Source organism: Gracilinanus agilis, chromosome 3 (genome assembly GCF_016433145.1).
Source record: "Gracilinanus agilis isolate LMUSP501 chromosome 3, AgileGrace, whole genome shotgun sequence".
NCBI lineage: Eukaryota > Metazoa > Chordata > Mammalia > Didelphimorphia > Didelphidae > Gracilinanus > Gracilinanus agilis.
Window position 1 is genome coordinate 625,669,004 of NC_058132.1, and position 15,910 is coordinate 625,684,913.

General features: G+C 35.1%; 1 protein-coding gene across 4 annotated transcripts in view; it reads left to right on the plus strand.

The window, feature by feature from the left end:
* AGFG1 (ArfGAP with FG repeats 1) overlaps window positions 1-11,640 on the plus strand; it is a 113,251-nt gene extending 101,611 nt beyond the window's left edge. For 2 of the 4 annotated variants that reach the window (XM_044670816.1, XM_044670818.1), the window contains 6 exons: window positions 936-1,116; window positions 4,065-4,144; window positions 4,287-4,379; window positions 8,853-9,011; window positions 10,454-10,539; window positions 10,963-11,640. In XM_044670816.1, the coding sequence (XP_044526751.1) occupies window positions 936-1,116; window positions 4,065-4,144; window positions 4,287-4,379; window positions 8,853-9,011; window positions 10,454-10,539; window positions 10,963-11,022 (659 nt within the window). In that variant the 3' untranslated portion in view covers window positions 11,023-11,640. Of the gene's footprint in view, window positions 1-935; window positions 1,117-4,064; window positions 4,145-4,286; window positions 4,380-8,852; window positions 9,012-10,447; window positions 10,540-10,962 lie in introns of all 4 variants that reach the window. The other 2 variants (XM_044670817.1, XM_044670821.1) reach the window with 1 other exon arrangement.
* The last annotated feature ends 4,270 nt before the right edge of the window (window positions 11,641-15,910 follow it).

Consider the following 15,910-nt stretch of genomic DNA (forward strand, 5'->3'; position numbering starts at 1 on the left):
TTCCATGTAATGGAAATCTTTTTATCTTCAAATAACTTACAAAGTTATCTTTATTTAATATTGATCCTGGAGAGGAAAGCACAGCTGCATTTTATGAACAGTTTTTCTAATTATTCATGTAACATTTATAAGGTATTTTTTGTTTTAAATGTATTTTTGTTAGATTCACTGCATTATTACTTAGGATTTCAGTTAACCTCAGAGCCAAAATTTTTCTAATGGGGCACCTATTCCAAAGCTCCCCATCATTTTACAGAGGAAGAAAATGAAGTCTGAAGACCTTAAGTGACTCTCTGTAAAAAGACAGCTGGAATTTGAATCCAATATCTCTAGTTCCCAATGTAGTGCTTTTTATATTACAAAAATGGAAATCAGTGAAGACCGCATAATTAACAGAACTTTGTGCCTAATAGTTTATATATTCATCTACCCAGTGAGATGTGTGTGTGTGAGTGTGTAATTTTTGTATATGATGTATATTTATGTGCATGTATATGCATGTGTAGGTCCATTTTATATATGTGTGTATAATCCTACAAGCGTGTATATATATATACACACACAGATAAAGGAACAAGTTGTGTGATCTTATTTTTGAGTGAATTTCAAAAGTTAATATTTAAATTTGTAGCATGCTATTCGGAGATGTGCTTTTATATTTCTTAGTTTTAATTATAGAATGCCAAGCTGGTGCTTATATGCACTGTGACCTAATATAATTTTCTCATTCATACTGTGTAATAGTGGCTTTGTATTTGTGGAAACAAGTATATGTTTAAATAGTTCCCATTATTTTATTCATTCAACAAAGTTTTTTTCAAAATTTTTTGTGCAAAGCCACAGTGTTAAACACTTTATTTTATTGGAGCATGAAAAATATTTCTTTGATATTACAAATGCAGCTAACTTTTGAACCTGGATCTTTAAAATTTTAGGTGGTGACCAAGGAAGTGGCTTCGGTACAGTAGTTAAGGCTCCAACAGGTGCTGCTGTTTCAACACCAAGTCAGTCAAGTATATCGTCAGACAAGTATGCAGCGCTAGCAGAATTAGACAGTGTTTTCAGCTCAACAGCGACTTCTAGTAATGCATATACTTCTACCAGTAATGTTAGCAGGTACCTTTTCTATTTCAAAGTCATATTTGAACTTTGTCAGAATCTTTTGCCTCATTGAAAATATGGAAGTGAATGAGTTTGCCTTGAATAAGAGGACCAAGATAATAGAGTTGGGAAAAGAGTAGGAATCCAGAAAAGGTGTGGTTAGAGAGATTAAAGGAGATCCAGGAAAACATTGTATCCCCCACGCTTAGGGAGGAAAGCAGCCCAGTAGAGGGAGGTGTCAGTTTGTCATAAGGTTCAGAGAAACCCCTCCAGGAATTAAAAGACTGAAAATAAACCTTCTTACTCAGTAGTGACAAAGTCTTTAATGTCCTTTAAGAGACCGTGTTTGAATGGAGTGTTGCTGGCAGAAGCCCAAATACAAAATTATTGAGTGAGAGAAGAGAGTGTATGGATAATGAACAAGTGGAAACTTTTAGGTATGGGCACCTTATCCAAAATTTGAACAATAAAGAGTCTGAGGTAAGGGGGGAGGTTAGTATTTTGGAGAACTGAAGGTATGTGTAACCAGAGGGGACGGAGCTAATGACTAGTTATAGATTGAAAATGTGGGAGAAAGAGGATGACTTCTGGAATAAAGGACTGGAGGAGGCATAAAGGAAAGGGCAATAAGTGTATAGGGCATTAGTTTGAATGAGCAGGAAGAACATTTATTCTTCTGTAATTGAGAGTGAAGGTTAGAAGGGAGAGAAAAATGCTGAAAGCTTTCATTGTTGGGAACAAAAGTAACAAATCAATAAGAATAAAGTTACCATTTCTCAGATAGTAGTAAAGACCCAGTCGACTTATGCCATGAATGTGTAGTGGTTGAATTTGGCTCAACTTTGAGATTTTATCCAGCCAGTGCTTAACAGCTGAGAAGTAGAAAGAAACCATATGGAAGGAATGAGGGTTTGAAGACTAAGAGGGTAGTTCAGGAGGAGCAAAAGATTTTGTAGTAGTTAATAGTGAGCCAAATTAAGTGGCAGCCCATGTGGGTAAGACTGAGTATGGTGTTTATGGAGCCAGTGGGGGACATTGACTGGGAGAATGGAAATGAGTCATTAGATTGAAGGTGTTTGAAGAGTAGATTTAGTGCTAGGTTATACAAGAGGGAGATTTTTAGGTATAGATTTAGTGCTAGGATATACAAGAGGGAGATTTTTAGGTATTTATAGATATATTATTAAAGTGTGGCCGCCAGGAATCAACAATTCAGATTGATTCTGTAATTAAAATAGACCCAAGGTGGCAGCTGGGTAGCTCAGTGGAGTGAGAGTCAGGCCTAGAGACAGGAGGTCCTAGGTTCAAATGTGACCTCAGACACTTCCCAGCTGTGTGACCCTGGGCAAGTCACTTGACCCCCATTGCCCACCCTTACCACTCTTCCACCTATGAGACAATACACCGAAGTACAAGGGTTTAAAAAAAAAAAATAGACCCAAGTCAGGATCGGGTTTAAGGTAGTTTATTTACAATTAGGAAGGTAAAAGGTAGGGAAATAGAGAGAGAGAGGATAGTCCAGGCCTGCAGAGGCCTGGACGGAGAGAGAAGGTTAAAAGGCTAAATCAATGAGGCTACAAGCCACAAGGCCTAGCAATCAGAAAAGCTAGAGCCTAATTAAAGGTAGAGTTTGGAAATGCCAAGGTAAGCCCAAGAAGTCAGCCTAACTTACCCACATGACAATTTAGAGTGGAAGCCCTCTGAGGTCTCATCCAAGATCCTTCAGCACAAGTTCAAAGTGGGAATTCCCCCAACAGGAAGTAACCAACATACTTAAAGAGATAGTGTCTTTCGTTACTTCCCGTGGGTCCACCCCTAATTCAAGTGGACAAATGGCAGCCTCTGCACTGATTTGGACTGTCCAAAGGGCAGTCCCTAGTTCTTGATTTGTTACTTATTGTCACGTGTGATTAACTATCTCCCCTCCCCACTAAGGAAAGGTGGGGATGACATCATCTCTATGCCTAGCATAAGTAGAGTTTGGCTATGAATGGGCTAGAGCTAATTCTATTTACACAGTTAAATGAAAGAGTAGGAAAGGCACAAGGATCAGACATATTTGGAGAATGAATTAAAATTCATATATTCATAAAGTTCCATATCTGGGAGGCAACATCATCTTCTATGAGTATGGTAGAGAAGGGAAGAGACATTGGTGTTGAGGATTTATATATTGAGATCATTAAAGATTGTTCACTGATATGCTGAAATATTTACTACTAGTCATTGGTGAATTAAGCACTCTTGATGATGGTGGTGGTAGTAGTAGTAGTACTAATAGGATGTTATATGTAGCAGCACAAATTCTGATATTTTAGCAACAAGAATCTTAAGATTTGAGATGAGGAAACTTAAGGATCATCTCATCCAACTTCTCATTTCATAGATTAGAAAACTGAGGCAAGACCAAAATCACAATTTTCCCATTCAGTTTGTCAAACATTAAATATCTACTATATATAAAGCCAGGATGCAAGAAAAGATGGAAAATATTTCTTACATAGTTCATATTTCCTGGGATGAGTATGAAGATTGAACACAGGTAAGTAAATATAGGGTAATTTAAGGTAGATACCACTAATACCTGAGAATCATATGCTATATTCAACTTTAGGTGTTTCAATAAATAAATCATTATGGTGCAGTATTTTTATTTTTTCCCTTCATTACTCTAAATTGACTTTTAAAATTCCCATTATTTCCTTCACTGAGAGAGATGTGAAAGTAAAATTAGTTCACTTGGTTTTTCTTAAGTTAGGAAAAAAGTTGAGCTAGGAGATTAGAAAAATGACTTAAGTTCTATGATTATTTATAGATTTTATTTTCATCTATTAACATAAACTGTTAAGCATAAGAGAGTTGGCTGCCTTAAATATCACTGTTTTATTTTATGCCTTCATAAATTTTTGAACCATTTTTAAAAAAATTAAGCAGCTTTGACTTCCTTACATTTTTGTTTTCAGCAATGTTTTTGGAACAGTGCCAGTGGGTGCTGCTACACAGACACAATCTGCATCTTCAAGCGTGCCTGCTCCATTTGGAGGTAACATAAAAAGTATTTTTTAAGTGCATAGTTCTTATCCATTTTCCTGTTTCTGGCATGCTGCACAAGTATATAGATTATATATATAAATATTTTAATAGAAAAATTGGTTATTTTATTGTGTCATATAATTTATTTTTAGCTACACCTTCCACAAATCCATTTGTTGCTGCTCCTGGTCCTTCTGTGGCATCTTCTACAAACCCATTCCAGACTAACACCAGAGGAACAACAGGTAAGAAAAAAGTTAACCGTGTATATTTGTTGATAATTTTGGGGAGATAATAACTAGCATTCGTATAGCACTTTAAGGTTCGCAAAGCACTTACAAGTATCTTCTTGTTTTATTCTCACAACAACCTTGGGTGGGAGGTAGTTGTTTCTACTATCCTCAGTTTACAGATGAGGAAACATAGGCAGACAGAAGTCAAGTGGCTTTCCCAGATTATACAGTAAATGTATGAGTGAGATTTGAATTTAGGTTTTCCTTACTTCAGGCCCAGTATTCCATCCAGTGCATCGCTCTATATAGTCTCTACCCAAAGGTGCTTTTTGAAGGAAGAAAACTGTGATGTCAGTTTACATTGTAAATGAAAATAGTAGAAGTAGCAGATTTGCTCTAATGAGACAAGAATTGATTTGAGTCTACAAAATTATTTCTTGAAATATATTTAAACTCTTGTCATAGAATTTATTAAGACATTTATAAAATTACTGCAGGTATTTTTAAATTTTCTTACTAATAACTTTTTATAATGCAAGCCACTTGTAAAGTTTTTTCATGTCTTCTGTCTGGTGGAAACTTTGAGAATATCTTACTGAGAAATGTTAGTGGATAATGTACTTTTTGTCTAAAAAAACCCCCCGTCATTTTTATCCCGACATTTTTTGGTTTGGACCACAGCCTTATCTGTGGTACTTCTGTGGTTTATGACTTACTAATTTTTTATTCACCAAAGCTATTGCAGCATTTCAAGGATAGATGGGTAGATAGTGTCTGCTGTTACCTCTCTATCTTGTTTTTCATATTTATCTGTCTCAAAAATCTTACTGCTCATGTTGAATGTTGAAATGCTACCCAAACCAGATTGTAATGTGAAATCTTAATGAATAGAATTTAAAGTTTTTCACCAAATTAATTCCTCTTTACTAGCAAATCTTTCAGTTTGTGTTTGATAAGACTTAATTTGGTGGGAATTTTGAGTGACTAATGTTGATATTAGTTGAAGTTTTGATTTTAATCTGTACTGTCATTTTTTTTCTTCAAAATTTCTTTGGTGAATAGTTTTGCCATTTTACTTGTTTAAAATACCATAAAAATAAATGATAAAATGCTATGATATTCTACTTCAACTAGGTCTAGCAAGTCGATTATTAGTATTAACTTCTCAATAAAAAAAGTTTCTCACATCTATATGATGTTTCAAGTTTCTTAAAAAAATTTCCTCACACCAACTCCTTGAAGCCATGAGTACAGAAATTATCATCTCTGTTTTACATCGGAGTAAATGAGGGCTCAGAGCTAGAAAGATCATGGACTATTTAAGTGTCAAGTTTATAACATAAAACTTGTCTTCTGAATCTTGCCATACTCCATGCTATTGCTTTTTTTCCCCCCAGACCCATATCTCTTTTCTTAGTATCAATTCTAAGGCAGAAGAGCAGTGGGGCTAGGTAATTGGGGTTGTTATGTATCCATGGTCAAACATCTAGGAATTGTCTTGAGGTCATATTTGAATCTAAGTCCTTCCAATTCTAGGTTTAGTTCTCTATCTACTGTGCTACTACCTAGCTTCTCCCGTTTCATTGCTTTTTTAACTATATCGTTTCTAGATTTGAATATCAATATGTAGTTACATATGTCTTAATTAAGTTCATCTTTCACTTTCAATTAATTTAGAGAAATTTAGTGAATTAAGGTAGTTCTATATGTATGTAATGCATATAGATACACATGTTGTCAGTTAGCATTAAGTGCCAACTGTGTGCCAGGCACCATTCAAAGCTAGGGATGCATTAACAAAAAGAGAAAGATAAGCCCATTCCTCAAGGAGTTTTCAATCTACTAAGGGCCCAAAAGGAAGTTGAAAAACAAGAGGGGCAGGGGGAAAGGAGGGAGGAGAAGTCCTGGGGGCCGGCAGCCAGGGGAGACATGAGGTGCTTGAGCTGAGCTCTCTCCTTAAATGGTGGTTTGGGATTTATGGGCAGAATGTGGGTGATATGGTGGAGTCCCAAGAATGAGCTTCCTGGGGTTTCCTGAAGAAGGCAGAGAAGACCCAAAGGAGAAAAGTGTGTGTGCATGCACACACACCAGAACATAATTATATGTATCTAATTATAAAAATTATCAAGTTTGTATTATTATACATAAATTATATATATGTATAATTGGTATATGATTATTTATATTAATTATACCTTGCTTGACTGTGCTATAGAAGAAGAGGAGGAGCTAAGTATAAACATTTTTAAAGCTCTGCTGCCTACTTTTAAAAAGTATATGAAAGCCTAAAATGCTTAAACTAATAATAATTTCAGTGATTCAGGTTGTAACCTTCAGTGCTTTAGAGTATTTATCAACGTAGTTAAATGAGGTCATAACTGTTAAAACCATATATATGTATATATGGTTCTTCTCAAGAAGTATATATATATAAAACATATGAAGAGGTATATGGCTTGAACATTATTTTAATCCCTGTGTCTTATACTCACTCTTAATTTTCTTCACAAAATCCATATTGATGACTTTTCCCCTGCTTCGTACATTTTTTTCACCTTTGTTAACATAACTTACATAATCAACTTAATGTATTAAATTACAATTTTAAATGCAATGCTTTTTGTAAAGAACACAGGATTTTAGGAGTCACAGTCTTTTGGGGACTTTTTTGGGAATGTGACTTTTTAGACATCCATCTGCAGATATTTTGTGTGTGTATCTTATAGTATTTGTAAGATAACATTTTTCCCCCAGTGGACACAGTTAAATGATAGAAAACAAAATAGATCTAGGCAAATGTTAGACTCTGATATTTGTTTTCTTATTAGAATGGTATTTTTCACATCTAATTAACTACTTATTGAAACACTGAATGCATTCTGAGGTTTGGGTTTTATAACTGAAAAATCATACTGATTTTCTGAACTTTTCCCCTACCCTTCTTAAATTACTTCCTGGTGAGCATAAACACATTTTTTCCCTTGTAGCATCAAGTGTTTTCACTTTTAAAAAAAGTTATTCACTGACATTTTGTCCTTTTGATAAAATAGAAGTAATGTTATTTGATAAATGGCTGTCCATATATCAGTCTAAATTATTTGACACTATCTGGTCTCTTTATGGCTCTCCGTAAGGCCTGTCAGGAACAGTGCACTCTCACGTGTTTCCTCATGCTCATTTTGGTAGGTGACCCCAGCTGATAACGTAGGCTACATGTGGCTCAATGTTTCCTGCTTGTGAAAGCTTTCTTGCTGGTTTCTAGTTCTTTGCATGTGGAAATTTGAGTAGATTTCTTCCATGTTTGAAAATGGAGTGGACATGGATGTTTAGCATAGGTTCAAATTATAACTTACTATTACTTCAATATTTTAAAAAATATTGTTTAAAGAATTATTGCTTACTTCCATGGTCACGTTAGTCTGTACCTATAGCTTCTTTAGTGTCTTCCTTGAAGCATCTGTTTTAATAGCTTGAGTGACACCTTTTGGATGTTGCAAACCATTGCACCATATTATCCCAGTGAATTTCATTTGCTTATGTCTTGATTTTGCTTTGCAGTGCTTTCTCAAGAAGTATTTGTCAGAGTTATATCAATGAATCATTTATTATAAAGCCCTGTTTTATCCCATGCCTTTTCCTTTTAAATTCAGTGACATCTAAAATGATTTCATCCTGCTCTCCCCCATTCCCCAATGGGCATATTCATGTCACATTCTAAAAGATGGAATTAGGGTTAATTATATGTTCATATGGGTGGTATGAGGATTCATTTTGGCAACATTTACCAAATGCTTTCAGCTGCTCTGAGAAATACAGTGTATATTGTATATATTGTTATCATTATAAGTGCTTTAAATGAGTGGTCTAGTTGATAATGAGCCCAGAGTAAAAAGAAATTCAGTGACTTCCTAATGACTTTACTAATACAGTTTCAGTAGAATTCATTATGTGAAGACTGTTTTTCTGGATTTAAAGTTTTGTCACTAGCTTCTCTTAATTCCACTCATATTTGTTTCCAGTACAGATTTAATAAAATGGTTCTCCTTGGATTAACAAGCAATATAAGTTTTTTTCTGTTATTTCATTCATTAACTTAACAACACTATCTCTTTATACTAGCAAACATCAAATGCATGTTGTTTTACAATATATGTTTTGGCTTGAGCTTTCTCGTCAAAATCTCTCTCTCCCTATCTATATCTCTGTATAATGTTTTGAGAATATGCTTTTTAAAAGGTTGTATCTAATGACTATTCTGCCAGTTTTATCCATGAAAATGTTTTAGAAATATAAATTAAGAGTGGATATGTTAAAAATACAATGTTCCAATTTTTTTTTTAAATTTTACTTAGGTTACATACTAATATAGTTTTGGTTAAGCACATTTTTGCTATGATGCTGTTTAGCATCAGAAGGAGTAAGAATTTATTTTTTCCGCATAGCATTTCTATGGATGGCTAATGGCACTTATTTTCCCTCTTTAAGCGGCAACATTTGGGACAGCATCCATGAGTATGCCTACAGGATTCGGAACGCCTGCCTCCTACAGTCTTCCGACTAGCTTTAGTGGCAGTTTCCAGCAACCTGCTTTCCCAGCCCAAGCAGCTTTTCCTCAACAAACTGCTTTCTCTCAGCAGCCCAATGGTAAGATCTGTCTCATGGGTAGCTTCATGCTAGGCTAGTCCTTGCTGAGAGAGAAGAGAGGGAGAGAACTGTGTCTTTCTTTGCATATATGTATACACTCATTTTATTTTTACGATCTGGCAGTTTCATTTTATGGTGCTTTTTTGTCCTTAGCAAACTTTTATTCAGGTTTTTACCATGTGCTAGACAATTTGCTAGAAGCTGGAGATCCAAAACACAATGATTAAAATAATCTCCACTATCAAGGACCTTTGATCCTATTAGGAGAGACAGTATATACAAAATAAAGGGAAAGGAGCCCATCAATGAAGTATCCCCATGAGCCAGACATTGTGTTCATGCATTACAGATATTTTCTACTTTGCTCAGGTAGTAGGAAGGGGAGGCCTTGGGAATGAGAAGGCAGGAATTGGAAAGGGCTAATGTGGAAGTGGGGCATGAGCTGCTTTTGAAAAAAGGCGTTGTGTAAGCAGAGGGGCTCTGGGTTGTGCCATAGGCCTTGGGGCAGTCAGTGCAGGGGCACAGGGGACAGGAGAGGACTGGATCTTAGCATAAAGGGAAAAGGGAAGTCATGTCTGGATGAGGCTACAAAGAGCCTGAAGTTCAGTTGTGAGGGACTTTAATAGCTAAACAGAGTAGTTAATGTTTTATCTTAGAGTGAATAGAGAGCCATTGGAATTTATTGAATAGAAGAGGGATATGGCCAGTTAATTTTGCACTCAAAATTGTCTTTTGTGTATCATTATCTATAAATTTAAATTTATAATTATCCAGTGCCATTATGCTTCCACAACAAAACAGTTTGTTTTTTATATAAACCGTTACCTTCCATTTTAGAATCAGTACTGTGTATTGGTTCTAAGGCAGAAGAGTGGTAAGGGCTAGGCAATAGAGGTTAAGTGACTTGCCCAGGGTCACACAGCTGGGAAGTGTCTGAGGCCAAATTTGTACCTAGGACCTTTTATCTTTGGGCCTGGCTCTCAATCCACTGAGCTACCCAGCTGCCCCTACGTCAGACATAATTTGACAGCATAAGTAGTCAGGATTTTTCCTGACAATTAATTGTAAATTAATCTAGTAGAGAGCAGAGACTGTTTCTCTTTTGGACCTGGGTCTCTACTACTTGGCACCTAAATAAATGCTTATTCTTTAACAGAATTCTCTGGTTGTTAGTTATTCAGCTGGTTAATTATTTAACTGGTTGGGGGCGAGCTGGGAGAACAGTTTGATAGCAATTTGTTTTTAAGACACTCTAGTAGAAATTTTACCTCTGAAATTTGAGAAAGAGGAAAATCTCAGGGAAAAGCTTACTAAAATCTTTAACACGACTCTTGTACTATGTTATTGCTAAAGATGGAATTTCTAAGAAATTGTTCATAAACATAAAGGCATCTTTTCAGGCATGAATTGTAATTAATGGGTCTGTGTTTAACAAGGTGCAGGCTTTGCAGCGTTTGGACAAAGCAAACCAGTGGTGACCCCTTTTGGTCAAGTGGCAACTGCTGGAGTGTCTAGTAATCCTTTTATGGTGAGTGAGTTTAACTGTCTAACTTTCTAATGTTAACAGACCTGATCAAACACATTACTGTTTGGAGATTTGACTTCAGAAACATGCAACTGTTTTTGTATCAATTTAGGAAAAGAAGCATGTGAATCCTTCTAGATGCTTTTCTAGATCACTTTTCTGTGATGCTGTGACATTCAGAAGGCTGTTCAAATTCAAAAATATCTCCAGCCTCTTTGGAGGATGGTCATTTTCAGTTGGTGACTCTTGCAGCCATGACCAAGCCTCTCTTGCTCAGGCTGAAGTTGTCTTGTCTCATCCTCTGCTGAAATGGCACGGGCTGCCTTTTGTGAAATTGGACTTCCCTCTTCTATTCCAAGAATGTTAGACACTTTAATATGTAGCTTGTTTCCTTTGTGCTGATTGTTACCTTCTGTTCACTTTTAGGCTGGTGCACCAACAGGACAGTTTCCTACAGGAAGTTCATCAACCAACCCTTTCTTATAGCCTTAGAGACACTTTACTGGAACGGACTTTTATTGTGGTCACCTAACATCTCTCCGCCTCTTGCACTGTTGTCTCGTTTCACTGATTTAGCTTTAAACACAAGAGAAGTCTTTAAAAAGCCTGCATTGTGTATTAAACACCAGGTAAAATGTGCAAAACAGAGGGCTCTGACAACATCTTTTAACATGTGAATTGGCAGAAAAGGTAGCGGTATCATGTATAGTAAAATTGGCTAATAAGTTATTGCAGATGCCACGTTCATTATGCTGCAGTACTGTACATATTTTTTTTCTTAGGAATTAGCTATTTGTGCATATCAGTATTTGTAACTTTAACACATTGTTTGTGTGAGAAATGTTACTGGAGAAATAGATCAGCCACTTTAAGGTGCTGTCATGTCTCTTGGAATGAATGAACTGAATCATTTGATCCATTGCTACTGGAAGTTCTGAAGTCAAGATTGGGAGGTTTTATTCATCATTTTTTTTCTTTCCTAAAGAGCTCTTCTATTTATACATGCCTAAGTTCTTTAAAATGTAGAGGGATACCTGTCTGCATAATAAAGCTGATCATGTTTTGCTACAGTTTGCAGGTGAAAAAATAAATATTAGAAAATTTGCTATTGTTTCTGTGTTCTTGCTGCAATGCCTTTACCAAAGTGGCCTTAAATATGACTAGGTAAATGGGAACATCTTGAATCAAATTTTAAAAGATTTCTAGTGGCTAACCTTTATGATAAACAATTATAAAGATTATGGGAAAGCCATGTGGAAAATTTATTTTAAAAGAACTATCACAACAGTTATATTCAGAAATGTAAGTGGTAAAGCATTTATATGCAGCTGGTCAAAATCACCTTAATTCTGGTTTCTTGACAGTTTATGTTTTAGCAATTTGTTTTAAAAATTGCATGTATATGTAGTTTTCCAAGCCTTATTAGTATTTAATCATGAAACATAGAAAGGAAGTATAGGGCCTATTTCAATTTTTTTCCCTATCTTTGAATGTATTGGAAATATTCATGATCTGTTTAACTTGGTTAGACTTTAAACAAGATTAGCATTGTCAGAAGGAAATATTTTTATGTTTAGTATCTGGAGCAAGAAAAACAATGTTCAGCAGCTGACCAGTGTGCAAAATATCTTGTTAAAGAAAAGCCAGTGGTTTTAATGTTTAGAGGGCGCTTAATATTAACATTCAAATGAAATGTATAGCAATGCCTCACTCATCTGAAAGCTATTTATCTGGCCATTTTAGTTTTCTTGTACATAGCTGAGAACTTTGGAATAAACAAATATACCTCTTAGCACCACAATAGATATCCTAATGTCTTTGTACTAAATCCCATGTACTTAACTCATAGGTAGAGAACTCAGGCCAGTAGAAAAAGTATATACTCCTTATTTTACACACAGTTATGTGTGGGTTTTTTTTACTTCCTAGTCCACAACAGATTAGAAGTTGCAAATTAAAGATTTAAGAGTATAGACAGAGCAAGGCTTCTTAACCTCTTTTGTATCCTGGATCTCTTTGCCAGTCTAGTAAAGCCCAAGTCCTCCTTGGCATAACATTTTAAAATGTGTAATATAAAAATACATAAGATTACAAAAGAAATCAGATTATATTGAAATGCAGTTTTCAAAAAGAATTTTTAATTCAAAATCACAGACTAGATTAAGAATCCCTGGGAAGGAAAAGTTTATTAGTTTCATAGGCACACTGACAAGAGTCAGAGCTATGGTCATGATGATGCTGGAGAAAGAAGCCTGGAAATCATATACAAGAACTACTCCCTGCCCTTGGACATTGCCCAGTAACACAATGTTCATAAGGATGGTTCTAAATTCATAAGGAGTTAAATCATGTTCAATAAAGTGTTGAACATTAGGGAAATACATAATATATTTTCAGATTATTTCTCTACAAAATGATAAAAAGTATTTTAATTTGCCATTTAAATAGGTAAATAAATTGTCTAGAAAAATGACTAATATGAAACAAGTTCTTCCTTAAAGATACTAATTAAATGTAGTATCATCATAGCATTTTAATATGCATATGTGGTATTTTGGGAATAGTTCAGTCAATGTCTGCTTACCATGATTGATGTCTGGTTTATCATGACTATTTTCTGTACTATGCAATCTGGTTTATACACATGAACCTCTCCTAATTTCCCCTTTAACGCAATGTATTTTATCATGTTAGAATATTGATCATACTGTATGATATACACCTCTGGTCCATCTTTGTCAATTTTTACATAAGATGTTTCTACATGCCAAAAGCACTACTTTAACTCCTTTCCTAGTTAGGGGAAAAGCTTTAAGAAATGTCCTTGGTTTCTAAATTTTGTATATTGGATTCCAAATAACCTAGCTCACCATCCTGAAGAACCAAAACTGTCACTAAGATTTTAAAGACTGAAGTTTTTACTCAGCATATCTTAGTTGTTTTTTTTTAATTAGATGGGATCTCTTGTAGGCTATTTTAAAATATTAACTACCAATCTTAGATCAATGATTATTTTTTAAAGAAGAGGTATTTTTGTGGCTTTGATCTTGTATGAAATTATATTTTACCATCTTTCAAAATTACATTAACTTCCATTAGAAGTCAGTGCATAGAACAGCTTCTTTTTGTCATTGTAGTGACAATACTCAGGATCATGGTGAGTGTTTGGAGAAAGTAAGGCTTTAAAAAGAAATGTAAACTAACTTTTAACATTCTCAAGTTTCTTGATTGGAATCAAACTCTTTATTTGGCTGGAATCAAACTCTTTTTATTTCTTCTCTCAGCCATATTCCTATAGGTTCTTTCCTATGTTAGTGTAAAACCCCAGTAGTATGAATGGAAAGGTTTTTTGTTCTACCTTCAATCAAAAATAGTGACCAACTTAACATTGTCTTATCTTTTAACAATTGCTTACGTACTTGAAAGTACATTATCATCTTAACCCTTTAGTTGTAACTGAGTTAAAATATAGTGATTACTTTCATCTCAAGATTGTATTTCATCAGTGTGGGTTCTCCCTTTACTGATGTGTATCATATCCCTACTTTTGCGTTAGTCCACAAGTTGCTCTTGCAGAAAAAATACATTGTCATTCAGGGGTTGGGCTCTCCACAGTGAGCTTGGATGACAAACTTTTAGTGTTATTGAGTCATTAAGTGAAGTCTTTTTTAGCCCTTTTAGATTTGCCAAAGCATGAGCTCAGCTGAACCTGGGGTGAGGTTTGTGCTTCCCCTCAATCACTGGGGGAGGATTTTATCGGGGGCAATTGTTTTCATTCCAAAAAATGGAATAGAATAATTTGTTAAAGCCTATCTTATTCATGTATAGTTTCTTAGCATTGTAATTTTGATAGGTGAGGAAAACATTATAGAATTATATACATTTATTAAAAGGGAAAGGGAAAATATATTCATAATGCTCAACTGTTGAAAAATCTTGCTAATAGAATTAAAAGTGTTGTTTACTCTCTGGAAAAAAAAGACTGTATTGTGATACATAACATTTTTCCATGGCATTTTATGTGGTGAAAAACAGTTGTTCTTCATTTTAGGAAGCCATGCAATTTCTAGTAGTTCAGAGCTAATGGTATCTGAAGAGCTACATTTTACCCCCTTTTAAAGAGTAAAAAATGTTTTTTTCAGTTTGTTGCCCTTGCTGGGCAGAGGCTGATCCAAATTATGGTACGTTAGCCGCTGATCTGTATCCCTGCAGCTACTTGTGAAGCACTTACTTGTAGACTGAAAAGACATGGAATAAAAGTAGGTAGGGCAGGAAGGGTGTAGGATTGTTTTGAAGTGTATCTGAGATACTTGGTGCCAAAAAACCATTCACTAAATTGTAGCTTACTGCTGATTCCCTTTTGAATTTTAGGATTTCCAAAACGTGCTAAATTATGAGAAGTATAGGGCTAGTTACTTTCAGCAGGCTCTGGAGATGTGCATGCGCACACACACACACACGCACACACACACGCACACACGCACACACACACACACACACACACACAAAATATTACAAGCAAAAAAAAAAAAAAACTTCCTCATTTTCCTAATTTTTTTTTCCAGGTTTTCAGATTCAACTTCAAGGTTTACTCTTTAAAAATATGAATTTGTAAATGTGTCAAATTTTGCTAAGAGTGTATTATCTGCTAACTATTTTGCAATGTTTTCCTATAATAAGACACTTCTGTTATAAGTTATGTGTCATCTAATGTAAAAGGGAAACAACTTTAAATAAATTAATTTATTAATAATGTCTCTCCATAATATGGTAGAGTGGCTTAACTCTGCCTTTTTTATTTTCTCACTGTCTTGATTAGATATATTAATTATAAATTGACTGGTTTGTTTTCCCCCAAGTATTATTGCTTCATCTGAAAAGGACCTCATAAGGTGGAGGTATATTATTTCACTCCTTTAGGTGGTAGAATGGCTTGTTTTACAGAATTTGTTTCATGTCTCAAAGTTCCCCTTTAGAATCCCAGCATCATAAGAGTTGAATGGGACCTTTGAGGTGCAACCTTATATCACAGATATGGCCTGAAGCCTAACACACAGTGACTTGCCTAACAAGTAGTTAATGTACAACCATGATTTGAATTCAAAGCCTAATTTCCTTTGATTGCCCCATATTAATTATGGAATAGGGGGAGGAATTGCAATTTGGTGGTTAATGAATGAATCATTTAAAGTCCTATCAAATTCATCTTTCACATGGGCTCTAGTATTTTTGTCTCCATGTTCCCACTGCTTGAGCTTGGATCTGCCTTTCTACTCCTCCCACTTAGTCTCTCCTGCATGGCCCTGTTGTGTTAGTCTTCCTAAAACATATATTTTTTTAAATCATATAATTCTTCTATGCAGAAATCTTTTTT